At 47.8% G+C, this 27,476-nt stretch overlaps 1 protein-coding gene across 1 annotated transcript in view; it reads right to left on the bottom strand.

Annotated features, from left to right (window-relative positions):
* Window positions 1-27,476, bottom strand: part of ZGRF1 (zinc finger, GRF-type containing 1) — a 55,045-nt gene that overhangs the window by 22,591 nt on the left and 4,978 nt on the right. The window contains exons 4-16 of the mRNA XM_014533066.1: window positions 23,960-24,019; window positions 21,785-21,970; window positions 19,259-21,467; window positions 15,614-15,691; window positions 13,882-13,884; window positions 12,792-12,835; window positions 11,300-11,383; window positions 9,755-9,940; window positions 6,013-6,161; window positions 3,427-4,053; window positions 3,340-3,356; window positions 2,493-2,645; window positions 1,157-1,341 (exon numbers count right to left, since the gene is read on the bottom strand). Of these exons, the coding sequence (XP_014388552.1) occupies window positions 1,157-1,341; window positions 2,493-2,645; window positions 3,340-3,356; window positions 3,427-4,053; window positions 6,013-6,161; window positions 9,755-9,940; window positions 11,300-11,383; window positions 12,792-12,835; window positions 13,882-13,884; window positions 15,614-15,691; window positions 19,259-21,467; window positions 21,785-21,970; window positions 23,960-24,019 (3,981 nt within the window). The remainder of the gene's footprint in view (window positions 1-1,156; window positions 1,342-2,492; window positions 2,646-3,339; window positions 3,357-3,426; window positions 4,054-6,012; window positions 6,162-9,754; window positions 9,941-11,299; window positions 11,384-12,791; window positions 12,836-13,881; window positions 13,885-15,613; window positions 15,692-19,258; window positions 21,468-21,784; window positions 21,971-23,959; window positions 24,020-27,476) is intronic.

Here is a 27,476-nt window from a genome sequence, read left to right on the forward strand (position 1 = left end):
GGCCAGGGCTTGTATGATGTGTGCTGAGACTTTCACAAAGGTTGCGTGGCATTAATGCACTCCAATAAGTTCGTCATTATACAACTCAATCTTTTCATTGATTGAAATAATAAATTAAAATTTAAAACCAGCTAGTTTTCCACTTGTTTTTTCCTTATCAAAAAGTTACATGTTACATTATTCTGAGAATGTAAGCTTACTTGGAAAATAAAATGCACTGTTTTTCTGATTTAAAGTGATCACTGCCAACAGCCAGCCTGCGAGCTGCCCGAGCAGCTGCGGGTGTGGGAGCACCGGGCGCACTTCTCACAGCCTTTCCCGCTCACTGACCTGCACGTGTGCACACGATACATGCGTGTACATTGCTCTGCTCTTTAAAGTAAAACTCAGACCTAACCCTTCCAGGGGTCCTCAAACTTTTTAAACAGGGGGCCAGTCCACTGTCCCTCAGACCGTTGGAGGGCCGGACTATAGTTTAAAAAAAAACTGAACAAATTCCTATGCACACTGCACATATCTTATTTTGAAGTAAAAAAAACAAAACGGGAACAAATACAATATTTGTATTTGCATGTGGCCCGCGGGCCGTAGTTTGAGGACCCCTGCTACCAACAACATACTACTATTATGACAACGATGTCATCAGATAATATACAACACTCTACCCCATGGTTCTAATATGGTTTATGGACCTGGTTTGACAACTATATTTAAACCAGGCTTACGTGCTCAGCATGCAGACAACAGAGGAAACCTGTGATGCTGTGCAAGCCTGGTCTCACGAGAACACACCGCCCACCGACACACAGACACCGCACGCCGTCTCCCATCACTGTGCGCATTTAGCAAAGTAAACAAGTCGGGTGCGTTCTGTCCCCCTGCCCCGTGGCAGCCGAGTCCCTTCCTCCCGACCTGCAGGCTCCCCCTGGGGCCGGCCGTGCTCCTCCTGCCTTACCTGCCGGCCGCGGTGTCACCTTCCTTCCATCCTCTCCACCCACCACTCAGCTCTCAGTTCCTAAGCGTTTGTTAGTGACCAAAGCTCAGGTAGAGGCTCCTGGTCGAGGCTGACACTCTGCTGAGCCTGTGAGAGCAACAGGTGCCTGCACCTTTAAGGAGACAATGTTCGTGGACAACAGGAGGGAAGGGGGAGCGAGACCTTGTTGGGCCCCTCCTTCTTCACCATGGCGAGCTTCGCGGGCCGCTGGTGGCGGCAGGACGGCACCCTGTTTCCCGCAGTGCTCCCTCCCTCTCCGAGTGACGATGTGTAAAATGATACGTCGACTGCAGAGAGAGCATTGCGCAGCCTCTGGGCCAGCCCGCACAGCAGTATATTCAGATGCTCTGCAGAGAGAAGGTGGGAATCAGTCACAATAACTGCATGTGTGCGTCACACGTGCTGCTTGTTAAACTGGAGAAGAGCCTGTGAACAGAGTGAACCATAACCCAACACTGAGCTTCAGAGGCAAGGCTTGCCCTTGGACAGCAGAACGAGCCGTCAAATCAGGCATCATGCTTAAAATTTCCTCCTAACAAAACCACTTGTAACACTTCGAGTTTAAAAGAAAATAAAAAACTATAACTTGCGAAAGAGAATACTGTCATTTCCCATCGCTAAAACAATGTGGCTCTGATATTAAGCTACTGTCAAACTCTGGAGTAAACATGGGCGATAACACACTCCAAGGGGAGAGCTCACCATGAAAGCTCACACCGTACGACACTGCACCGCTCACAGCCACACGGCTCACACCGTACGACAATGAACCACTCACAGCCACACGGCTCACACCGTAGGACACTGCATCGCTCACAGCCACACGGCTCACACCGTAGGACACTGCATCGCTCACAGCCACACGGCTCACACCGTAGGACACTGCATCGCTCACAGCCACACGGCTCACACCGTAGGACACTGCATCGCTCACAGCCACACGGCTCACACCGTAGGACACTGCATCGCTCACAGCCACACGGCTCACACCGTAGGACACTGCATCGCTCACAGCCACACGGCTCACACCGTAGGACACTGCATCGCTCACAGCCACACATCGCTCGCTCGCAGCCACACAGATCACACCGTACAACACTGCACCGCTCATAGCCACACGGCTCGCAGCCACACCGTACAACACTACATCGCTCGCTCGCAGCCACACAGCTCACACCGTATGACACTGCACCGCTCGCAGCCACACGGCTCACACCACATGACACTGCATCGCTTGCAGCCACACGGCTCATAGCCACACGGCTCACAGCCACACGACACTGCATCGCTTGCAGCCACACGGCTCACAGCCACACGGCTCACACCGTACGACACTGCATCGCTCACAGCCACACGGCTCACACCATAGGACATTGCATCGCTCACAGCCACAGGGCTCGCAGCCACACGGCTCACAGCCACACGGCTCACACCGTAGGACACTGCATCGCTCGCAGCCACACAACCAGCACAGGAAACAGAAAGGCAGCAGCCGTACCTACGAGACAGGAGGTGAAGACCTGCTTGTAGTGAGCAGGAGACTGGAAGGCGGCGGGCACGCGCGTCTGCCTTCGGGGAAGAGGAGCAGATGTTCTCTCCCGCCCACTGGGGAAGCACAGCTCAGAGACGTTTACCTCCTGAAATGGAGTAACTCAGGTTAATATAACAACTAAAAAATGCTAATTACCAATGAGTAAATTACTTCCTAGAGATATGTTCAAGAAAAGAAGCAATTTTAAAAACTTTTCCAGAAACCTTGAAAATAACTTCCTAAGTTTAAATGAGAAACCAGTGTGGCAAGAATGGCCACGCGAGCACTGTTAACAAATAGGACTAACTTTTCTTGTCGGCCTCTTTGCGAGGAAAAAGTTAGCAGATGCGAACGGATCACTATGTATCTCCATCTTTGCTACAATTGTAATAAGAATTGCTGCCTGGCTGGTGCGGCTCAGGGGTTGAGCTTCCACCCATGAACCAGGAGGTCAGGGTTTGATTCCGGACAGGCAGCTGACAGATGTCTGTCTATTATCATTTATGTGTCTATCTCCCTCTCCCTCTCTCTCCCATTGATAAAGATATCTTAAAAAAAAGAATTGCTCACATTCCGTGTGTGTGAGATGTACCTTTACCTCATTGATGATCTGATCAGCAATCGGAGCTGAGTAAAATAAAGTCACAGTGCGGCAGTACTGGGGGGCGTGGAGCCGTCAGAGCTATGGTTAACCCACTGGGCTAAATGCTGCACCAGACGCTTCCCAATGTGGAACTTCACTTAACGCCCACAACTGCTAGGCAAGACCGTCAGTCAAAGCAGATGTTACGGAAACTCAAACACACAAAGCCACGGCTCCAGGAGTAAATCCTGGCTGTGGAAATTCAGACACCTACTGGGAGCACCGGGACACGTCCTCACCTGCACGCCTGTCGCACACGCAGACTCTTCCCACACATCCCGAGCGTCCTCAGCCTTGGATGCAGACTCCAGCCTCAAAGACAGCGCTTTCCTTCCACAAACAAAGTCCCGCGTGCCGATGCCCTGCTGCTGCCGCAGGAGCTGGCCTCTCACCCTCTGCAGAGGCGTGGGGCCTGCGGAGCCGTCCCCCGCATCGCTGCGTCTCTCACCTGCGTCACCACCACACAGCCCCATGGCCGCCGCAGGGAAGCCGTCGTCGGTGACACCTGCCTCAGGTTGGCTTGGAGTCGGCAAGGCGCACAGGGGTGTGTTTTGGTATTTCAGCCACTTGCTTTGAGCAGACATTCCATGAAGTGAAACACCCCCTGGGGTCGCCTCCATGGACACTTGACACAAAAGGGTTTCGCTCTGGTCCTCAGGCCCAGAGCTGGGAGGAAGAACGGCTGGCTCCTCACACAGGCTGAACAGGGGAGAGCCGGGAGAGCCGGGAGACGGCTGCCAGCCCCAGGCGGCGGCCCAGGGCCCAGGGTCTCCGTCAGGGGGCGCATCCGCTGGGGGCACAGTCACGAGTGCAGCTCGGGCTCTACTGAATGAAGGAAGCCTTGCAAGGTGCTGGTTCTCCAGGGAACTGAACCTTTCCATTCCTGGGGGAAAAGCCAATTAAATAAAAGTGTATTAAGTCAATGCCTAGGCTCTAAAAAACTGTGGGTATCTACACAAAACAGCAAAAATACTAACTTGCCTTTAAAAAATCACATTTAATTTTATTTCTTTTTATTTTTTTTAAATATATTTTTATTGATTTTTTACAGAGAGGAAGGGAGAGAGATAGAGAGTTAGAAACATCGATGAGAGAGAAACATTGATCAGCTGCCTCTTGCACACCCCCTACTGGGGATGTGCCCGCAACCAAGGTACATGCCCTTGACCAGAATCGAACCCGGGACCCTTGAGTCTGCAGGCTGACGTTCTATCCACTGAGCCAAACCGGTTAGGGCTCTTTTTAAAATAAAATATAATTTTTATGGTTTTAGTCTCAAGAAAAGAAAAATTTCAAAGATAAATTATAAGACTCTGAGCCTGGCTGGTATGGCTCAGTGGTTGAGCTATGAACCAGGAGGTCACGGTTCTATTCCCAGTCATGGCATATGCCTGGGTTGCGGGCTCGATCCCCAGTGTGGGCAAGTAGGAGGCAGCTGACCTATGATTTTCTCTCATCATTGGTGTTTCTGTCTCTCCCTTTCCCTTCCTCTCTGAAATCAATAAAAATATATCTTAAAAACATTTTAAGAAAATACTAAAACTTTTTTAAGGTTGATGAACTTGAAACTGTCTTTTTCTTTTTCCCTTCAGCTGACAATTTCCCCCCAATCAGTACATTCTGTTTACATGGCACTGACGTTTTCAGAGAACTTTCCGTCAAGAAGGGAATCATCACCCATTTCACAGATGAGATAATCGAGGCCCAGAGGTAACACGACCAACTGGCACTCAGGATGAGACCCCAGACGACTGTCCTCCACTTTACATTCCTTCTCCAGAGTCTGAAGTTTGAGGTTTGTGTATCCATGTAACTTCCTTTACAGATTTATCACACTCACTAATTAATATGTTGACCGTAAGGGAAAAGATTTTTAGCTTTAGTTTGATCTATTGTATATGATAAGAGTTCGTGTTTGGGCTGAGTGTTAGTAATAGATATAGCCCTGAAAATGCAAAAAGCAATAATGTGTTGAATAAATAAACAAATGAATAATGCTGCGTGAGAATATACAGGCTTGAAGTTTTACCAGACAGGGCTGCTTCCTATTTGATAATAACGTGCCTCCTTGGCAGTGTCTGTTTTTAGGAAATAAACTGGAGTTCACTTCGGAAGCTAGAAAAGCAGTAGTTGAGCCAACAAGCCATCAAGCAACAGTGACAGAGGAGGTGAGACCAGGGAAAAAGCAGAGGCTCCTGGTGTGACTATGGAGGCACCTGTCACTCTCCTGTCTCAGACGACGGCTCTTCTGTACTGTTTGCTCTAGCCACACCCACGAAACCTGCTCCCAAACACCCAGGCACACTGCAAAGCTTTTTCGTATCATCCACCCACGACTAAACAACAGCCCATGACTGCACGCCTCACCCGGCAGAACTCAGAACCCAGGGAGATGCATGGAGGTCACGGGAGAGGACGGGGTGAGGGAGGGTCCGACCGAAAGCGGGGTTATCGAGAAGCGGGTCACGCACAGGGGGTCGGGATGTGGGAACCGGGCCTGCACCCGGGCAGCAGCAGCTGGAGCGCTGGCTGAGACTGCCAGGACCCCGAGCAGAGAGGGGAAGCCGGTCATGCCAGGGTAACCGATGGTGTAGACCAGACATTCCCAAGGGGCCGCAGAGGGAGGGCTCTGGGTTACCGCTGGGCTTCCGGGTGCCCAGGAGCTGAGAGGAACCAGAGCCAGGGGAGGGGAGAGCCACCTGCCACAGGAGAGCCCCGAGGCAGGCAGGCGGGGACGGCTTCAGGATGACTGGGGTCTGGTCCAACGTGTTCTCAGTTGGTAACAATCTCTCAGATAGAAAGCTCCCTGACACGGCAGACAGACAGCAGAGCTCCTGGAACAGCTGCAAGTGGAGGAAGGGAAGGCCACCTGGTGACGGTCTTGCTTGCAGGGCCCCCTCGGGGACTTCTAGCAGGAAGGCCTCGTCGCGTGAGCCCAGAGAGAAAGCGGCCGCGGGGCTTGGTGCTGAGCCCTCCTGTGCGGGCGGGGGCACCTGTCCAGAGAGAAACAAGGCTGCAGACGGCAGGCCCGGACTGCGCTCCCGGGCTGAGCGAGCCCGTGATCCACATGGTGAGACGCCGCCTCGGCCACGCCATGCGGAGCGCAGTGGGCAGACTCCCCCGCGGGACAGGGCAGAATAGACTCGCCCAAACCAACCGATAGTGGGGACCCAGGGCCCAGGGAGAAAGGCCGCGAGGGCTGGGAATCCTGAAACCATGGGTCACCCGTTCTGCTCTGAGACATGCTTTCCTACATGGTTTTTCTGGGAGCTCTGCAACGACCCCAAGAAGGAACACGCTGTAAGCAGACCCCAGGCCCGCGGTGGCGGAGCTGACACAGCACGCTTCGCGGTGGCGGGGACAGCCCGGCTTGCTGGCACCTGCTCATTCCCAAGGGGCTGCAGAGGGAGGGCTCTGGGTTACCGCTGGGCTTCTGAACAAGCACAGCTGGCGCTCACTGCTTCTGAACACGTGCGTGCTGTCCTGGGCTCTGGGCCCTCAATGGAGCCTACAGTTCAATACTCTGCAGAAAATCTTAGTTGCCATTTTTATGGTGTCCAAACAGGTGACACTGTGATCGCAAAAAGCCCAAGTGATCCCAAACCAAGAATTTGTAGGAGTCATTGGTTTGGAAGGAGACAAGTCAGAAGGTGCTGAGCTGCACAGCTCCACAGGCCCAGGGGCCATGGCCTGTCCCACACGACCTAGAGCAGGGATGGCGAACCTTCTGAGCTCGGCGAGTCAGCGTTTTGAAAAACCCTAACTTAACTCTGGTGCCGTGTCACATATAGACATTTTTTGATATTTGCAACCATAGTAAAACAAAGACTTATATTTTTGATATTAATTTTATATATTTAAATGCCATTTAACAAAGAAAAATCAACCAAAAAAATGAGTTCGCGTGTCACCTCTGACACGCGTGTCATAGGTTCGCCATCACTGACCTAGAGGAAGATTTGACCTAAGAGTGATTTGGCATTTCTTCCTGATGGCCCTGAGGAAACACTTTATTTATTTGTTTTTTAATATATTTTTATTGATTTCAGAGAGGAAGAGGGAGGGAGGAAGATAGAAACATCGATGAGAGGGAATCATGGATTGGCTGCCTCCTGCACATCCCCCACCCCAATGGGGCTGAGCCCGCAACCTGGGCATGTGCCCTGATTGGGAATCAAACCGTGACCTCTTGGTTCATAGGCTGACGTTCAACCACTGAGCCACGCCAGCCGGGCACAGGCCCCAGTTTCTGGTGAGCAGCACGCATTTATTCTTTTCATTTCATTCCTGTCTCCTGTTCAAGTGAAATGGCCACTAAGACCACGTACTGAGTACTTACTAATACCCTATTTGCTACTCAAAAAAGCAAACTAGAAAGTGAACTACAGAACAGAAAGCCTGTTGGGTTTCCTTGAAACATGACAGACTGACCTGCACTGACTGGGTTACGGGTTTGGTTCTGAGGGGCTCAGGCCGAGACGTCCATCCGGAGCAGGAAGACCAAGGACTGAGCAGCGCCCATGACGTCCTCAGGCCTAGAGCGGACCTATCGTTGACCTAAACGTCAAGGTACTGCTCCCAAATGAGTGACCTTTTTGGATCTGTCCCAGACCACAACAGTCACCTTCTTCACTGTTACTCTTTAGATGCCTTTAATCTTGTTGTCGCTTCCAGAAATCGATCATCTTAAAACTCTAACATGGCTGACAGATGGCCCCCAAATTCATGTGGAAGCCAAATGCATGTGCCTGTACTTGGAAAAAGGGCCTGTAAGAGGTAAAAGCTAAAGGAACTCACAGGCTAAGTGAGGGGCCTGATGGGAGAGAATGAGTGCCCCCCCCCACACACACACACATGCACACACACGTGCACACACACGCGTGCACACACAGGAACGGCCGTGTGAGCGCACAGAGTGGGCAGCCACCTATGAGCCAGGAGGAGTCCTCGAGAGAAAACCAAATCAGCCAGAACCTGGAGCTTGGACTTCCAGCCTCAGAAATGTGAGCAATAAATGTGTGTAAAACACGCAGCTGGGGCCTCTGTGCGGTGGCCGGAGCTGACCGACATCCCTCCCGACTCACCTGGGAACCACTCGGTCCCCCCTCCGGAGGCAGGAGTCTCTCTCCCTGTCTCCCCCACCCTCCACATCCAATCCAGCAGCAGCCACATGTCTCCTCCAAACGACACCTGTGTCCCTGTCAAGTCCTCTGCACGCTTCCTGGTACAACCCCACACCAAATCGCTGTCACCCAGCTCCCTGCTCCCACTGCTCACCCGTCAGACCCCCCACAGCATGTCAATCAAGTCGCAGGGCTTTCTGCTGACACCCCTTCAGGGACAACCTCACGCTGTTACCCTCACAGGCAGGACTCGGTGTCTGGCCTGCTCCTGTGCCCAGTCTCCTCCCCTCTCGCTCGCCGTCCAGCGGGGGGCGCCCACCCACCAGTTCTGCAATCTCAGGAAAGCAGGGCCTTGTCCCCTACAAGGAAGACAGGAAATCCTGCCTCTGGACCGTGTGACTAACAGAAGATGCCATGTGGGCAGGTGTTCACAGCACATGGGTGTTCGCTGCGGCGTGAGCCCCTGAGGCATGGAGAGCTGGGGGCGTTCGCACAATGGCACATCCACCAGCCCCGGGAACGCGTGGCTACAGCCGCCGGCACCAGCAGCGATGGATGTCAGGACTGCCCGCTACTCACATGCAACTTTACAAGCAAGACTGGGAGAGGGGGCTGCTGGGAGGCTGGTCATGCTGTTCCTGAGGGTGGATCCGTTCTGAGGTCATTCCTGAGCTGTGTGCTTATTCTGCACGTGTACGATGGTTAATGAAAGGGAAATTTAAACATCTCTCTAACAGATTCTGCTCAAAGACACCCAGGCATGGCTTCTAGCGGGTAGTAATGCAAGGTACTTGGTGTCATACTTGGGGGGAAAATAGAAGAAAAAAAATCTACTAGCTGCTAAACAAATGTAACCTGCCTGTACGCTATTGTCATAAATTCCCAGTCTTCTCTGAAGGGAAAAGTGATCCTTTAAATTCCTGATCCTACAAAAGAAGTAAATCTTGCCGAAACCGGTTTGGCTCAGTGGATAGAGCGTCGGCCTGCGGACTGAAGGGTCCCAGGTTCGATTCTGGTCAGGGGCATGTACCTGGGTTGCGGGCACATCCCCAGGAGGAGATGTGTAGAAGGCAGATCGATGTTTCTCTCTCATCGATGTTTCTAACTCTCTATCTCTCTCCCTTTCTCTCTCTAAAAAATCAATAAAATATATTTTTTTTAAAAAAAAAAGAAGTAAATCTTTCAAATAAAATATTTTTGCCCTATTTAGTTTGATTTGAGATGTTATGTTTCTTGTCAATTTACTGAATTCCTTTTCAAGTTACAACTGTACAAAGATTTAAACATACTCCCTTCATAAAATTTAGCACTGACATATGGGAAATGATTTTGGGAGATGCAACTATAAAAACTTTTTTACGGGGGCAGGGGTGTGGGGGGGACTAGAGGGAGTCAGTGGGGGAAAAAGGAGAACATATGTAATACTTTCAACAACAAAAATTATAAAGACAAAAACCTTTTACCTGCAAGAAGTCAACTTGCGCACAAGCGCGAGGCAGCTGGGCCGCCCAAGCACAGGCATCGGCCATGGGGCTGTTGTGCGCCGGGTGACCCGGGAGCTGGCTACAGCCCAGCGGCGAGCGGTGCCCTCGGACCATCACAGCGCTGGTCGCCGACCCCTGCACTTGGTGCCCTTGGAACTCAACAGGCTACAGGGAAGTGAGGAACAATGGACACATGTCCACAATGTAATATACAGAGAAAACAATACACAAGTCAGCTTTCTGTTCATACTGTTAATATCATTAACGTAAATAATGACGAGGGGACTAATGCTCTTCCCCGACGACTCACTGGAGGGGACGAAGTGCACTGATTTAACTGGGCTCCAGTTCAACAGCAATCAGCGTGCATTTACTATGAGCACAGAACTGCACTGGTCACGAGCCACCTGAGCCAGGGGCACACGCTGCCCCGCTCTGCCCTCCCTGCCCACTGCAGGACATCCCACTGCAGACCCGCCGGTCACTGCGGCGTTCCTGCTCCCGGAACCAGCCCTGCTGGAAGCACTGAGGACAGAGCCCTCTGCTCCACCAAGCTTGGCAGAGGCGGCCACAAGAAACTCGACAACAGGAAGGGGAGGAGAACAGGGAGCCTTTGCTTGAAGTTTGTAAGTATCAGGCTTCCCTCTGAGGGTCTGCCTCCCAGAAGATTTGATCCCCTGCTGGGAGAGCGAAGGCCTGAGCGTGACCCCAACAGAGGCAGCAGTGGGCGCTGCACCTGGCGACGGGCTCTCGGGCTGCAGCCTTCTCTGCTGCCCCCCACACCTCCCGGGAGGGCGCTGGCGTTTTCACAGCACACGGGGACCGAGCCTACCCAGAACTGGAAAAGTAAGAAGGCTAATCGAGCCAAAGGAATGTACCTGGAGGACGGATTTATTTCTAACTGATAAATGAACAAAATGACCATGAGGCATAATAGGAATATTCTCCTAGTTAAAAATAAATATTCTAGGTCACACATTTGAAAGGAAAATCAAATCTAAAATGCCCCAGGACTTCTGATGAAAACATTACTCTGAATTTTAAAAATACGCATCCCACTGTACAGCGTCTGCTGTGCTGGCGAAGGCTCGTTCCACACACACGGATGCCGGGCTCCACGGTGCCGTGGCTCCCTCCCGAGTCGCTGGTGCAGGAGGAGAGTCAGCTTGAGGCCAGGCGGGGACGCTGCCTCTCCAGCGCCCCCTAGGGCTGGGCTATGGGCACCTGTCGCCACGTCAGCGTGTGGGCGCTACAGGTCACGGCTGTGAGGAACTGTCATCAACTGCACTTCACAGCCCTATGGCCAGCCCCTCGGGCCTCCTAGGCACACGCACCGGTTGGGTCACTAGTAACACAGCCAGGGCTCAAGACCTAACACGGGTCAGAACCCTCTCGTTTCTTATTCTTAAAACCAGGGGTACTGTTACGCTCACCACCCCCTGCCTATGAAAGCTCTGATGATTGTGTGAAAAACCGCAGGAAAACACATTCAGTTAGAAAACCAATGTTCTTCACAAGTTTTACCTGAGGGTCCCAGGTTGTTCTCTCTCTTTGTGTAGGAGTCACAGCTGGAAAAACAGTCTCTTCTTCACTTTCCAAGGGAAAGAACTAGAATAAAAGACCAGGAAGTGTGTTCAGGAGTTTGATGGGAAAATGCTCCAAACTGGAAGCTAGGTTTGCCTTTGAAACACACTTGTCATTTCTATCTTGCTTCTGTCTCTCTAGACATGTAACAAGCCACCCCCGCACAGGGCTGCTCTACAGAGGAGGTGCCATGCTAATTAACCTCAAAACGCCTGGGAAAATCCTGATTCTAAAACTGTAATTGAACCTTTAACACTAGAAAAAAATTACTGTGTTCATTATAAATCAGTCATCAAACCTAAAGCTGATGTTAATGAGAATTATTTAATTCAAAGATTAGTATGAAATTAAAGGAGGAAAAACTATAAACAGTGTAACAGTTTATTTAAAGAATGAATCATCTAGCAACCAAAAAACACAAGATATTGGCAACATTTTAATTTCAAGACAGCTGTAGTAAGTGCAGTAAGAAAGTAATTACAGAAATAAAGATTAAAATTTTACTTTGAAAGACTGTAAGACCTTTCCCATGACTGTGAGATTACAACAGATTTCTAAAAAAATACGTGACACCCGGCAGATGTGGCTCAGTGGCTGAGCGTGGTCAGTCCACCAAAAGGTCACGGTTTGATTCCCAGTCAGGGCACATGCCCAGGTTTCTGGCTCAGTCTCCAGTAGGGGGCGTGTAGGAGGCAGCCAATTGATGTTTCTCTCCTTTCCTCTCTCTCTAAAACCAAATATATATATCTTAAATGGCAACTTATTCTGGAGGAAAATACAGTGATGGTGTTTATTTGCAGTTTATACTTGGTAATAATTGTCCTTGAAAAAGTTTAAACTCTATTTTTTCCAGTGGGAAAAAACCAACAAAAATGTGGTCACTTGTAGTTATATGATGCAATTGCTGACTGCCTATGATTTTATCACACACGGTGATAAGTGACTGATTATGTGCATGCATATAGGCCTAACCAATGGACACAGACAGCAGCGGGGTGAGGGCATGAGTGGGGGGGATGGAGGGGTAATATGGGGATAAGCACACATATGTAGTAACTTAATCAATAAAGAAATTAAAAAAAAAAAAAAGATAAGTGACCGAGTCACCACAGCACGGATTTGTTTGTCCTGCTTGGTTTTAGGCAGCAGAGCTGTGAGTGCAGCTGTGACCGCCAACGACGATGTGTGGATCAGGTGATGCTTGTGTGTTTGCAAAACTAGCTTAATGAAAAAGACTGGCTATTTACCTAATCCTACAGACAACACGGGGCATTTACACAAAAGATAGCAGGTTCAGCTAAGTGAGTATGACCGGTAACTAATTACAAGTAAGTTTGAAACTGACAGTGTAAAACACAAACATAAAATTATACGCCACATCCACATGCACAAATGTAACTTTGGCAACGTTACGTTTTATAAGTTAACTCACCGGCAGAGACTGCACTGGTCCACCTGGGTCCACTTGGTCATTTTCTCTCATCATCCTGGGAGCAGAACACTAACATAAGAGAAACCAAAGGCACAGCAAGTTACACACAGCATGCAAACTTTAGACATAAATGTGAGGACACACAACAATCAAATGAATAAAAACTAAATTTGATTAAAGACTACTTTCACATTGCAAGAATTTTAAAAGACTTCAACAGTACGATGAACATGAAGTTAAATATTCATATTGTAAACAGTAAGATTTGACAATTTATATCAAGAACCTAGGAAAGTTGTTCATAGCCTTTCAGGTTAGTTACACTTCTGGGAATCCAGTCTCAGAAAATAACTTAAATGTAAACAATGATTTGTGGGTAAAAACCTTTACTAAAGTAATGCTGTACATCAAGTATGTCAAACTCAAAGGCTAACATGGGCCAAATAAACAAGGTTTAAGTTTGTGTGGCCACAAAAAAACAAAAGCTTCAATTTTCATAGAAATGTAGGTTTATTTCGATAGAGAATGCTGAATACAAAGGGCTGAAATAAATGAGTCGTCGTTAACTGAAAATAATAGAACATTTTAATAAAAATATTTTTTTCTTGAACATTAACTTACCAGATACTGAATAACTGCACAAATTAATAAGCGTAACACAAATAAACCTACTTTTCTTGTTCTCCGAAAGCAAAATATTCCCTGTTGTGCACATCAAACAAGTCAGTACAAGACTAATGACGTGGCAACCGGCTGCTAAAATATTCGCTGCTAGTATTAGTGGAGAGAAATGGTGCGCCTGCGCATAAGGGAAATGAACGCAGCCTGTTTATAGTAATCAGTCATTAGCGAACGTCATAGTTCGTTATTAATAATTCTATATAATAAAAGCCTAATATGCTAAGTGTCCGGTAGTCTGTTCAACCAATTGAAGTGTAATATGCTAATCATATGCAAAGGCTGCTCAAAGGCCAGGTCGAGGGACCCCACTGGTGCACGAATTCATGCACCAGGCCTCTAGTCCTACATAATAAAAGGCTAATATGCAAATTGACCAAAGAGCAGAACAACTGGTCACTATGATGCGCACTGACTACCAGGGGGCAGACGCTCAATGCAGGAGCTGCCCCCTGGTGGTCAGTGCACTCCCATAGGTAGCGCCACTCAGCCAGAATCAAGGCTGGCAGAGCACAACAGCAGTGGTGGAAGCCTCTCCTGCCTCCGCAGCAGCGCTAAGATGTCTGACTGCCGGCTTAGGCCCACTCCCCGAGTCAGTCGGACACCCCCCGAGGGCTCCCAGACTGCGAGAGGGCACAGGCCGGGCTGAGGGATTCCCCCCAAGTGCACGAATTTTGTGCACCAGGCCTGTTATGTATAACAGGATATTGTAAAAATTAAGTTACGAAATTTTTATTAAAACACTTCTTATATAAATAACCTGTGAAAGACATTTATGGCCCTGGCCAGGTAGCTCAGTTGGTTAGAGCATTGTCCCGATATGCCTAGGTTTTGGGTTCAATCTCAGGTCAGGACACATACATGGATAAGTGGAACAACAAATCATTTCTCTCTCTCCAAAAATCAATCAATTAAAAATAAAATAAAAATTCTGTTTAAAGGAAGATGTTTTTAAAGTCTTTAATAATGTGAGGATGAAAAGGATATAAAACTATTTGTACACATCAATCTAACCATATTTTTAAAAATAGGCCCCCCAAAAGCTGGAAATGTTAATAATTATCTCTGTATTTAAAAAAGGGAGGAAAATCAAGATGAAAAGAAAAAGACCAACAGCATGGAAACAAGAGTGAAATACAAAACGGGGCAAGTGGAACATTTCACCTTTGTCCTCGCTGTCTGCTGGAAGAGCAGTGCCCTGTAATGAAGGGACTGTCCCCCGGGAGTGCCGAGGGTCCGCACTCAGCGCTGATCTGGAGGACTAGCTCCAGAACTCCCACCCATCCTGGCTGTGCTGGTGTTTCTATGTTCCTGCCACGGTTCCCATGGCAGTACTTTGGCTTCTGCAGATGTTTTACATTTGAGCGAAGTACAGTGTCACTCGACATGTCAGACACTGAGCAACCTAACTCAAGGTCAGATCTCCCATCATTTCTTTCAACAACACCAGGTCCTTGTGAAGCTGGGTTTTAGGAAATTGCTGTGATAAAATCAGTTCCCATGCGGGAATTAATGTGGAGCAAGAAATCTAACCTGGGCCCAGGTCCGAGCAGCTGTGCAGTGCCCGATGCACACAACCCATTAGAAACTGTGTTTGTTCAAAAGTAAAATGCTTGTGGCGATCGTTCACAATGCACACATGTGCCAGATTACCTTGCATTCCTCCACCTCATGCCATGGTGCCTGTCAATCATCTCTCAGTAAAACTGGGAAAAAGAAAATGCCTATCGAGTTACTAGGACACCAACTGCACAGTAAGTGGAACTGCTGGGTATTTCTTTTGGCCGAGGGATGAAGACATTATTACTGAGATACAAGGTGAGGTCATGAACCTAGATTAGCTTGGGATTCTCTGTATATTCTAACCTCATTATGAACTACAGAGCATTCCATATCAAAATAAAATATGGTGCCCTGACCGGTTTGGCTCAGTGGATAGAGCGTCGGCCTGTGAACTGAAGGGTCCCGGGTTCGATTCCGGTCAAGGAGGGCATGTATGGTTGCGGGCACATCCCCAGTGGGAGGTATGCAGGAGGCAGCTGATCGATGTTTCTAACTCTCTATCCCTCTCCCTTCCTCTCTGTAAACAATCAATAAAATGTATTTTAAAAAATAAAAGAAAATATGGTGATAGAAAAAGTAACGTACCAATTGAGAATCCTGGTCCAGATGAGGAAACTGGGGACCGGCTGGCGAAACTGCTGTAGTCAATGGCTCCCCAGCTGTAACGGACAAAGCCCAGTGATTTTATTCAACACACACGCAGCAGTGCTCTGACATTTTCTTAAAACTTATTTCTAAAACTGAATGAAACAAGGAATAAAATTTAAGTTTTAAGATGTGGCAAAGTCTTGATAACTGTTAAAAAAATCTTCAATGATTTCCGATGCCCAGTGGGCCAGGCATTGGACAAACAGTGTGACAAGCAAGGTCCCTCACAAAGGGAGGGACACAGGAAATAAACAAACCAGGCAAAGCCAGGCTGAGGCACAAAGGTTCCCATCCATGAAGAGTGAGAGCGGTGTGGACAGGACGATGGGAAGACCCCTCACGGGGAGTGACACTGCAGCTGAGACCGCAGACAAGGAAACACGAGCGGTGCAGACGGGTTTCTGCTTAAAAATAGATTTTTCTTCTAAAAACGTCCACACTCAACCACCTCAATTTCTACGAAATGCACCAAGAAGACTATCATTTTAAAGTGCTTATCACTGTAAAAAACAACTCATAGCTATAACTTCATTTTTAGCCATTTGTTTCATTATTTTCCTGTTGAAAACAATAAATGAGGCAAAAACAAGTGGATTTTAGAACTTGAAGCTATTTATTTAAAGAGCTTTAACAAGGAACTGGACACCCGGCTGGTGTGGCTCAGCTGGCTGAGTGTCGTCCTGTGCACCAAAAGGCTGCCAGTTCCACTCCCAGTCAGGGCACAGGCCTGGGTTTTGGGTTTGATCCCTGGTCAGGGCTCATACAGAAAGGCAACCGATGAATGTGTCTCTCCCCCATCCACGTCTCTCTCTCTCTCAGCATGTCCTCAGGTGAGGATTTTTATAAGGCACTGGATAAAAGCTGGTTTTCCTTTACCACGTTCACCCAGGGAACAAGTTCTAAATTAGCATTTGACTTCTTGTTTCAGCGTTTCTACTGTAAACAGTGTCTTCTCCTGGTCTATTTAGTGCCACATTTTCCAATTTTTGTCATAAAGCTGTTGGCTATGACTTCGATGTTAATGAATCAACCACATAAATTACAGGGTCTTTAACACACTAACACAGGACTTTGTATTTATGGGTTCATGACAATGGTCTGACCTGAGGTCTGAAGGAACCTAATCCTGTATTTCCCCTGAAAGCTATGGCTCATCGTGTTTGCGGTGACTTTATGTAACATAACTACTGCAAATAAAGAGAATGTATGGGACCTTCTTTTCCACCTTGGTGAGGAAAACAGAGATTTCCCAAAATTAAATTCTAAAATCCTTAAATCTTCATAGGAATTTGTATCCTTATGGTATTGTATAATTGTAACTACCCATATTTATTTTTCAGACTTTTTCTTTAATTTTTTAGAAAATAAACTGTAATGATCATCATCAAATTTAACTACATTTTAAAGAAACATTTAGCATTTATAATAATTTATTCCTATTTTTCTCAGGAATTCCTTAAACTAGTCAACTAAGAGTTTAATTTTAACTTTTCTTTGAGTATTGTACATTATTCATTCACATTCAGGTGTACATAATGTTTACTGTATTTACTAATGTTCTGTATTATTTCTTTTTAAAAATACTGTTGGCAACATACCATAAGCAAAGTAAAAAGAGCAATGATATACTGAAAGAAAATATTTACAACATATATCACAGGTAATGGGCTAATACATAATATATCAAGAACATGTATAAATCAACAAGAATAAAAACCACTATTAAAAATCTGACAAGGGGTAAGACATGAAGAAATATAAATACAAATGCTGCTTAAACATATGAAAAGTGGATCCATTGCCCTTGTCGTAATAGCAATACAAAGGTAAATGCAGTGAAATGCCACTTCTCGCCCACGAGGCTGGCGAGGCTGTGGAGAAACAGGCTACCGTCCATGCCGGGGGGTGAGAAACGGTGACTGTGCAGTATCTACAGACATTTCCACCCGCAGCCTCATGCTACATATTCGCATACTTCCAACAATATGCAGAAAGCCACATACTTATATGGACACAGTAGGTGACTTACTGTCACATTATTTGTGACAGGAAACACCAGAGACTGGGTGCATCAACGATGGCCCGTCCACAGGAGCCTCAGAGCTGTAAACAGGAGGCCTGTGCATGCGTGACCTCCAGGAGGCACTGCCAGGTGAGAGGCAAGGTGCTGACGAGTACAGAGCGTGGCGCCCTCTGCTGAACAAGGGACAGGAGATCCTTGTGCAGCTGTTTGTTTGCAAAAGGAAGCACGGGCCGAACCGGTGTGGCTCAGTGGATAGAGCGTCAGCCTGCGGACTGAAGGGTCCCGGGTTCGACTCTGGTCAAGGGCATGAACCTTGGTTGCGGGCATGTCCCCAGTAGGGGGCGTGCAGGAGGCAGCTGATCGATGTCTCTCATCGATGTTTCTAACTCTCTATCCCTCTCCCTTCTTCTCTGTAAAAAATCAATAAAATATAAATATTTTTTAAAAAAAGGAAGCACGGGTGTGACACAGCGGCTACTACAGCAGCAGGACGGGCGGGGGAGGCCTAAGGCAGGAGCACACGCCTGCATATGGCTTTGACTTTTGAACCAGGTCAGTATTTTACATAGAAATAAAAACAAACCAACAAGGATGGCCAAAAAAGCCTAATGAACTATATTTATACTGAATAACATAATCACCCGGAAGAGAAAAAAGTAACCCAGGTAACTACTGAACATAATACTCAGCTCTATACTCACAGGAGGAGAGAGTCTAAAAACAAAAAACTGCAAAGGATTTGTGCTGCAGTGACACTGGTGTGCAACCTGGAACCGTGTGGTGCAGACTGTGGAAGGAAATGGCCTGATGTGGCTGGGAACCTGGCCTTTCCTCACGGTGGGAACAAAGGAACACATTGTGGGATGGAGGAAAGAGAGCCCTAAGGGGTGGGAGTGGAACTAGAGACAATCACTGTAACCTCACGACCTTTTAAAAAACAGCAGCTCCCAGCACGTGTCCAAAAATGTATGTCAGGACTGGCCCATAAAACACACGTCTGCTTACATGTGTCTTCAGACGTGCGGAGGGCACTCTGGGGAAACCGCGCTGAGTGGGCTGCGGGAGTGTGAAAGGAAGACTTCCTTTTCACCATCTTATCCTCTATTGCAGTGGTTCTCAACCTTCCTAATGCCGCGACCCCTTAATACAGTTCCTCATGTTGTGGTGACCCCCAACCATAAAATTATTTTCGTTGCTACTTCATAACTGTAACTTTGCTACTGTTATGAATCATCATGTAAATATCTGATAAGCAGGATGTATTTTCATTGTTACAAATTGAACATAATTAAAGCATAGTGATTAATCACAAAAACAATATGTAATTATAGATGTGTTTTCCGATGGTCTTAGGCGACCCCTGTGAAAGGGTCGTTCAACCCCAAAACGGGTCGCGACCCACAGGTTGAGAATCGCTGCTCTATTGGAGCGGCTGACCAAGGACATGTATTACCCATCTGAATGCTATGTAATTCCCTAACGTAGCCTCCAGAGCAAGGGTCTCCTCATCCTTGAAGCTCTAGAGAACAATCCAAAACAGACAGGCCATCCTAACCTTCAGGGCTGCTCTCGGGCTGCGTCTCCAGGGTTGCTTGTTGTTTAAAGGCAGGATTTTTCTTTTTCAGCATTTCCAAGCCTTCTAAAGCTGTACTGTGTTCAGACAGTGACTTTAAAAGGGAAATACTGCTTACTAATCCAGAGAGTTCTGAAGAATTCCTAGGACGATCCCAGGACTGTCTGCTGGCTCCAGCAGAATCTACTTCAACATGGTCATGGGATAAACTCGGAATCCCTCCCAAATCTTCAGATTCATCAGTATGTGCTCCTGTGTCTCTGGAAATAGGATGCTTTCCTCCCAGAGGGTGAAACAAAGAATTGGAAACTTGGGGGGTTGATTTATCAAGAGCAATACATTCGTCAAAGTGCCTCTGACTGGCATGTAATCGTTGGATACTGTCGTCACTGCCAGAGGTTGACGGTAAAACCTGTTCATCATTTGTATCTAAGTCACGTCCCATAAAAAAAGGCCGAGGTGGAGTCTGTTCTGAAAATAGGTTGCTTTCAGGAGTCTGATTAGTGTCTATGTTTAAAAAATGAGGAATATATAAATTTGAATTTATGCCTTTAGTTTTATCCGGGAGTGAAGCAAAATCACAGTCACTTCTGACTTTGTGGGTAGGGCTATTAGCAGCTTCCTTACCTGCATCCACATCATCGGTCCACCCTACAGTGCAGGCACTGCACCCCGCGGCTTCATCCCCAGTGGGTGCAGCTGTCCCACAAAGCTGTGGCCGCAGGGCCTCTGGGGGAGGAAACGGCTCTGTAGGTTTACCCCCAATAGGCGTTAAGAGAGGCAAGGGCGCACCGCCACCCTCCTCACAGCGCACACCCTCACATCGCCTCTGAACCCCTGAACTGCAGGCATCAGCCAAGGCCTCCCTTTCCCAATCCTCTGGGTCCTGGGACATTTTGTTGCTTTCCTGGGGTTCCTCTTCCGTGTCACTGGTTTCAAAATTGTTCAGATTAAAATTTACCTCCAAAACTGGCTGTGTCACATGACTCACGGGTCCATGAATACTAAGACTTTCACTGTCCGTATTCGTCCTAGAAGACGAGTCAGTGACGGCTTCAGAGATCTGAGAGTTGTCGCTCAGTGAAGATTCAAACTGTGGCCGTTCAGATGCTGGCAGGTGAGACGCTGCTTGTTTACACGCCCTTCCTGGCGTCCCACAGGCATCTGTCTCCTGAGCCTTTTCTCTAGGAAGAGCGGATCTTTTTACGCACACCTGGTCATCCTGACTAACAGGCATTTGGATAGTTCCTTGCATGTCGGACCCTGACACTAAGCCATCCTTCCCCAAATTGCCACGGGTGACGGATAAGCTTTCACCGAAGGAAGGAATTTCTAATTTTACTTCCCGATCCCAGGATGAATCAGCATTGTCTACCAGCTTGTCTCCATTAAACTTTTCCACATTTTCAGCACCTGTTTCGAACAACTGGATCCTTTTTTGTCCCCAAAAGTCTCTCAGATTTAAACTGAGGTCATCTCCCTGAGCCTGGGGCTCCCTGTCCAGCTCATCGCCAGCTACAGCAGAAGAATGAGCAGGCGGAGGCTGTGGGGATAAGTACACAGCCCACCGGCTGCCCCTGCTCCCGCTGCTTTCTGGTGGTCGCTGGCACTGCAAGCTCTCTGTTCTCCCCGCAGCACACGCTCCCTGTTCAACGAAGCACTTTGGTTTAGTAGGAATGTGTAAGCTTCCTTGTGGTTGTGCTCGAGGGACATGTGCTGACATCTCAGCGTCCACTTCCTCAGACACACTGGCTGGCGTGGACTTCAGCAGAGCCAGGATCTGTGCTTTGCTCCTGAGGTTTTGTGTGACTCCTGAACAGCGAGGTGCCCAGCGATGTCCTCTCGTGGGCTCGTCGGGCAGTAAAGAAATGGTGGCCTTGACTGCAGAACTGACAGGAGAGCAAAGATGACCCTCCTCCCTCAGCCTCTCGGGGTTACTCCTGGAGGAGGGGGCAGAGCCGACGGGAGAAACCGGCGGGCCACTCCTCCCGTCCTTGCGGACGACAATGTTCCTGAGGTCTGCTGGCACGCTGCTTACTTCTTTCCTGCCAGCAGCAGCAAACAGAGGAGGAGTGCTCGAGAACGGAGCGAGAAGAGCAGGGCCAGGGGCTGCAGCCTCAAGTGACGCGGCTGATTCGCCATTTTCCATAATAACCATTTTCTTTGGCACTTGCCGTGGTCCTTGAAAACCCTAAAAATAATAAAACAACTATTAGCTGTTCTATTGCCTATAAAGAAAATGTGAAATGTACTGGCTGGGGAAAAAAGAAGGAAAGAAAAATGAATGTGTATGTTTTGTAAGGTAAAGTAATAATTAATATATAAAATTCACAAAGTTGAAATGTAAACTCATCGTTATTAAGATTTTTCCTAATTAGGGTTTACTTTCTACCTAAGCATATACTATAAAGTACCATATTCATGAGATTACAACAACTTCAAAATTCACGACTTCTTGAAATGAAATACAGGTATATATTGATTCATTTTTCTCACAGAGACACTTACAGTAAACTTCCTTTTCAAACCGGCAGGCTGACACCCGAGGGACCGGCCGCAGGGCATGGACCTCGGTGGACGGGACCCTCGTGCTTCCTGAATGTCCTCCCGGCTCACAGCTGTGCTTCCAGCAGCTCTAGCCTCCTCCACTGTGATTAAGTATCGCTCACTTTCTAAGCTGTCTCCAGGTTTTACCTAGACATTAAAGAATGAAAGTCAAAATCACACACACCCAGTTACTGGGTGGCCTATGTGTTCTTGTAAGCTTATAGCACTAGTAATTCACAATGGATATTCAATAGTTATTGAGTGAATCAATCAATAACAAATTCTTTATGTATTATTATGTACTAGTTAAGTACCAACACACACAAAAAAGAATAATACAACAAAAGTTTCACTAACTCATTTATTCAACAAACACACTGGGGACCTAGGTGAGGTCCTTTGTTATTTGCTGGGGATTCAGACAGAAGCAAGAACCTCTTTTAGAATCCATACAACTAAATGTAATTTTTAAAAATTAGAGCTACTAAATGTCAATTATATATCTTTAAATATCACAAGTTAAATACTATTATAAATTAGTAGTTGCTTAAACAATTGTATTCCAAAAAAAGCATCTTAACCAGCTAAGTATAGCGCTTGCCACCATCTCAGACGACAGCATAAAAAAAATCAACCTAGTTGATAAAAATCTGTGTATTATCACAGATAATGTGCTTAATTAGTTAAATTATTCTAAATGAAATAATAACAATAGTTACCACCAATGAATCACCTATTAAAACAGTGCTTTTAGACCCTCTTTTGATAAAGATAGAAATACCACAAGCACTACTAGTGTCATGTAAAATTTAAAAGTAGATTTAATACCATGGCCCAAACCAGCACAATGACAAGATGCACCCTAACCCTTCAGTCACTGCACTAACGGCTGGGCATCTTCCCAGGGCGCAGCCCCGCCCAGCGTCTGCCACGCCTGGTGCCACAGCAGAGTCAGAGCACGGCTGAGCTGCAGGCGTGTCTGAAAGTGGGAAACGACCTGGAAAGCACAACCCGTTATCCTTACTCGTTACACTAAAAATGCCTTTAGTTCTCCTCCCTTCTCCGCCAACAGGGAAAAACACAGGAACAATGCATGAGACAAGATTTTAAGTAGGAATAATTCCACAAAACAGTTCCCACTGTGGTTCTCTGCCTACCAAAACCACATAATAGAGCCGGACTAGAGTCACGCCTGGGCCCACCCCAGCCCCACCACGGCCACACAAATGTGGGCAAGCTACCTAAGCTTCAGTGCGGCACGCCTAACCTGCAACCACAGGGCTACATAAACATCAAATCAGGCAACATCTAAGAGCTTTTAGCACAGAATCTGGCTAATAATAAATGCTCAGGAAACACTCGCTATAATTATTAGTATTAGTGTCTTGACTATACTTTTTAACATTTGTAAAAAAATACTTAAAGAGCCCTAACCGGTTTGGCTCAGTGGATAGAGCGTCGGCCTGCGGACTGAAGGGTCCCGGGTTCGATTCCGGTCAAGGGCATGTGCCTTGGTTGCGGGCACATCCCCAGTAGGAGGTGTGCAGGAGGCAGCTGATCGATGTTTCTCTCTCATCAATGTTTCTAACTCTATCCCTCTCCCTTCCTCTCTGTAAAAAAATCAATAAAATATATTTTTTTAAAAAATTCTTAAAGAGATACCGTAAAACAATACTTAAAAATGCAGTAGACACCCACGGCCAGGCAGCTCAGGCGGTTAGAGATTGTCCTGATCAACCACGGCTTCGGGGGCGATCCCCCGTCAGGGCACATGTAACAATCAACCAAAGAACGCATGAATGGTGGAACAACAGACCAACATTCTCTCTCCCTCTCTCACTCCTTCCTCTCTAAAATCAACAAATAAAAATTAAAAAATATATATATTTTATTGGTTTTTTACAGAGAGGAAGGGAGAGAGATAGAGAGCTAGAAACATCAATGAGAAAGAAACATCGATCAGCTGTCTCCTGCACATCTCCCACTGGGGATGTGCCCGCAACCCAGGTACATGCCCTTGACCAGAATCGAACCCAGGACCCCTCAGTCCGCAGGCCGACACTCTATCCACTGAGCCAAACCGGTTTCGGCAACAAGTAAAAATTTAAAAAAAATAAGACAGACACATTAAAATACCTCAAGGCGCGTCAGAAATAAACTCTCCAAGCGTTCTCCTTTGTCATCATATAAAATCGCCTATATTAAAACAAAATAAATGTTAAAATGGGGCACAACATAATTCTGCTTTTCTTAAACATCTTCTATAGAAAATCTAAGACTGTTCTGTAAGCAAACCATGTAAGGAAAGGATCGCCCAGCCAGTGCGGCTCGGTGGTTGTCGACATGTGACCCAGGTCACCGTTCGATTCCTGGTCAGGGCACATGCCCGGGTTGTGGGCTCCAACCCCAGTGTGGGGCGTGCGGGAAGCGGCAGGAAAGGACCACCCACTTTGTTAACGTGGATGATGAAGTGTGTCTGTCTCCAATGTCACTCACTCTGTGAAGAGAGCTTCGAAGGCACACGAGAAACTAAAGTTAGTCCCCACCCTGATCTTGGGGTGGAGCTGGGCAGCACACAGACGGGGCGTGTGCAGACTGCTGCAGTCGGGGGGATCAGGGCGAAGACAAGGGTGTGCAGGACGTCACTGTGTGTGAGGTCCACACAGAACTTGTGCACGGGGACAGGGGAAAAGGGAGCCAAGGAGATTTCTCCCTGTGTCTCTGTAGCCATTCGTAGCAGTTCCTCCACTGGCCCTTTCAATACTGCTGTTCCCATCACTTGGGGAGTTTGGCCGTTCCTTAAACAATTAAACACAGAGTGACCCCCATCACCCAGCAATTCCACACCTGGGTAGTAGAGAAATGAAAAACAAGTTTTCAAAAAGCTTGCACACAGATGTTCACACCAGCGTTATCCCTAACAGCCAAAAAGAAGAAACAACTCGAATGTATGTCAGCTGACGAATGGATAAGGAAAATATGGGAAATCCATCCAATAGAACATTACTCAGCAAGAAAAAGGAATAAAGCATTGATACACAGTCAACACGGGTGGACACTGAAGCATGACATCACAAGAAGCTGGCAGAGGTCCGCATGGGCTGGGACAGCAGTCACGTGACAGGCGGAATAGGCACAGCTCCCGGCAGCGAGGAGATCAGTGGCTGCTGAGGGCTGGGTCACGTACCGAGTGGTGACTCCCCATGGATTTGGGATTTTTTGGGGGGGGTGACAAAAATGCCCTAAAGTTATATCCTGGTGATTGCAAAGCTCTGTGAATATACTAAGACCCACTGAACTGTGTACTCTAAATGGGTGAATTGAAAGTGTGTGGCCCGGCCAGTGTGGCTCAATGGTTGTCAACCTATGAACCAGGAGGTCAGTTTGATTCCCGGTCGGGGCACATGCCCAGGTTGTGGGCTCGGTCCCCAGTGTGGGGCGTGCAGGAGGCAGCCGGTCAATGATCCTCTCTCTCATTCTTTCTATCTCGCTCTCTACCTCTCCTTCTGTTCTGAAATCAATAAATTTTTTTTTAAAAGTGTGTGAATTATATGTCAGTAAAGCTGTTAAAAAGCAGGTGTCTCCAAGGGCTCTCTCCTCTCCCCTTTACAGCCTGTACCCCGCCCCGAACATCATCTTCCACACAAACCACACGGTGTCACGTCTCTGCTCATCCTTCCCCGGTCGCCACAGCCCCACAGAATGAGAGCAGAAGTCCTCACAGTGACCAGGAAGGCCCAGGAGGCCCTAGTGTCCACTTCACCCTTGCTCCCCTCCTCCCGGCGGTTTGCCTAACCCACTGGACATGCTGGTCCGTCTCCTCCATGGGACCGCCACAAAGTCAGGGGTTTATCTTTGCTCCCTGCGGCATCCCTCAGAACATGTGTAACTCAGAACAGAAGATCAAAAACTGTGGAATAAATGAACCAATGAATCCACTCCAGGAGCTGCAAGCATCACCCAAAAGCCGCACACTCCCTTCAGCGGCCCGGACGCTCCTGAGTCCCAGGTCCCCGCGCCGGTCACCTGACTGTTTCCATGACCTGAAATTCAGTGCGTTCAAAACGGAGCTCAACATCTGAGTTCCCTCCGAGCTGGCGCTCTTTTTGGAGATACCCTGACTAGTACGTTAATCGTACAGAAACCGGAAGCTGATTTTGGAGCCTCCTTACCTTCCGCATCGAGACCTTAAGATTCTATGGTCTTTTCCTAACGTCTCACTAGTCACCCCTCTCGCTTAGTCACTTTGTGTCCATATTACTGCTGTCCCTTCACTACAACTCTCTCCCTAAGTCCAATCTGACTTTCATCCTTCAGAACTGAAAGGTTGTTTGACACTGTTGCCAAAATAATGTCCTAACATGGAACATGGTCATCACTCTTCTGCTCAGTTCTCCCTGCTCCTCGAGCTGTGCTCTCCGTCCATCACGATGTGGCTGCTGCCACTGCCCAACGCGGGCCTCACTCCAGCCACAGCCTGTGCCTGTCACTCCCTCACATTGCCTACTGTTCTGTACCTACGTGTTGCAGCTACGGCACCATCTACGGCCCCTCTTCCCACAACCTACCAATTTTGTGTTCAAAGCAAACCCTTCATCTGGAAAGACCCCTAAACCAGAGTCAGAGTTTGATGTCCGTCCTCTGTAATCAGAGCCCTGAACACATACCTGTACAGAGTACGATCCTCATGCTCTTAGATAGAAGTCCCCTAACGACAGAAACTGCGGTAACAGTTACCATCCGATGCCTGCCGACAGAGACGCCTGCCGACAACGAGCCAGGTAGCTTGCTAGAGGTTTACATGTTCCTCGTTTAACCCTCGGGACAAGGTCACAAAGTGTCACTGTCCCATTTAGAAAGACACTAGGGGCCCGGAGGCTAAATAACTCGCCCAGGTTACACACCCACCAGGCGGAGAGCCGGGCCGCCAGCGAGGCCTGCCTGGCATGACAGCTCTTCACGCCGACTCCACGGCTGACCTCACTGTCCCCACCGCCCACCAGCAATATGCTTGTTGGGTGATGACGCCATTAATGGGAGACGGTAACATTTGGACAGACGGAGAAAAGGCATTACGAGCGCAAGAGAAGCAGGGGAAGCAGCTGAGGAGGGACTGACATCGTTACCTTTCCTGGGCCAGACACTCTCTGGTGCTACCCTGCATTCATCTTGTTTTGCTATCACCTTCCAGTGTGAGGTGTACGATGCACACAATAAACACGTGACAACCGAAGATAAAGTGGACACCACTAGCCTGACCTTAATAGTATGATTTTGTATCACAAGAAGACATGATGGATGGCTGAGGAGAGACTGACATCGTTACCTTTCCTGGGCCAGACACTCTCTGGTGCTACCCTGCATTCATCTTGTTTTGCTATCACCTTCCAGTGTGAGGTGTACGATGCACACAATAAACACGTGACAACCGAAGATAAAGTGGACACCACTAGCCTGACCTTAATAGTATGATTTTGTATCACAAGAAGACATGATGGATATTCAGAATCCAATTAGATGCCTTCTACATATATAAAAGGCTAAGTGACCGACCATCCGGTACATATGACATGCACTGGCAATTTAAAAATAAACATTGCCCTGACCGGTTTGGCTCAGTGGATAGAGCGTCAGCCTGCGGACTCAAGGGTCC

The sequence above is a fragment of the Myotis brandtii genome, unplaced genomic scaffold, assembly GCF_000412655.1.
Source record: "Myotis brandtii unplaced genomic scaffold, ASM41265v1 scaffold932, whole genome shotgun sequence".
Lineage (NCBI taxonomy): Eukaryota > Metazoa > Chordata > Mammalia > Chiroptera > Vespertilionidae > Myotis > Myotis brandtii.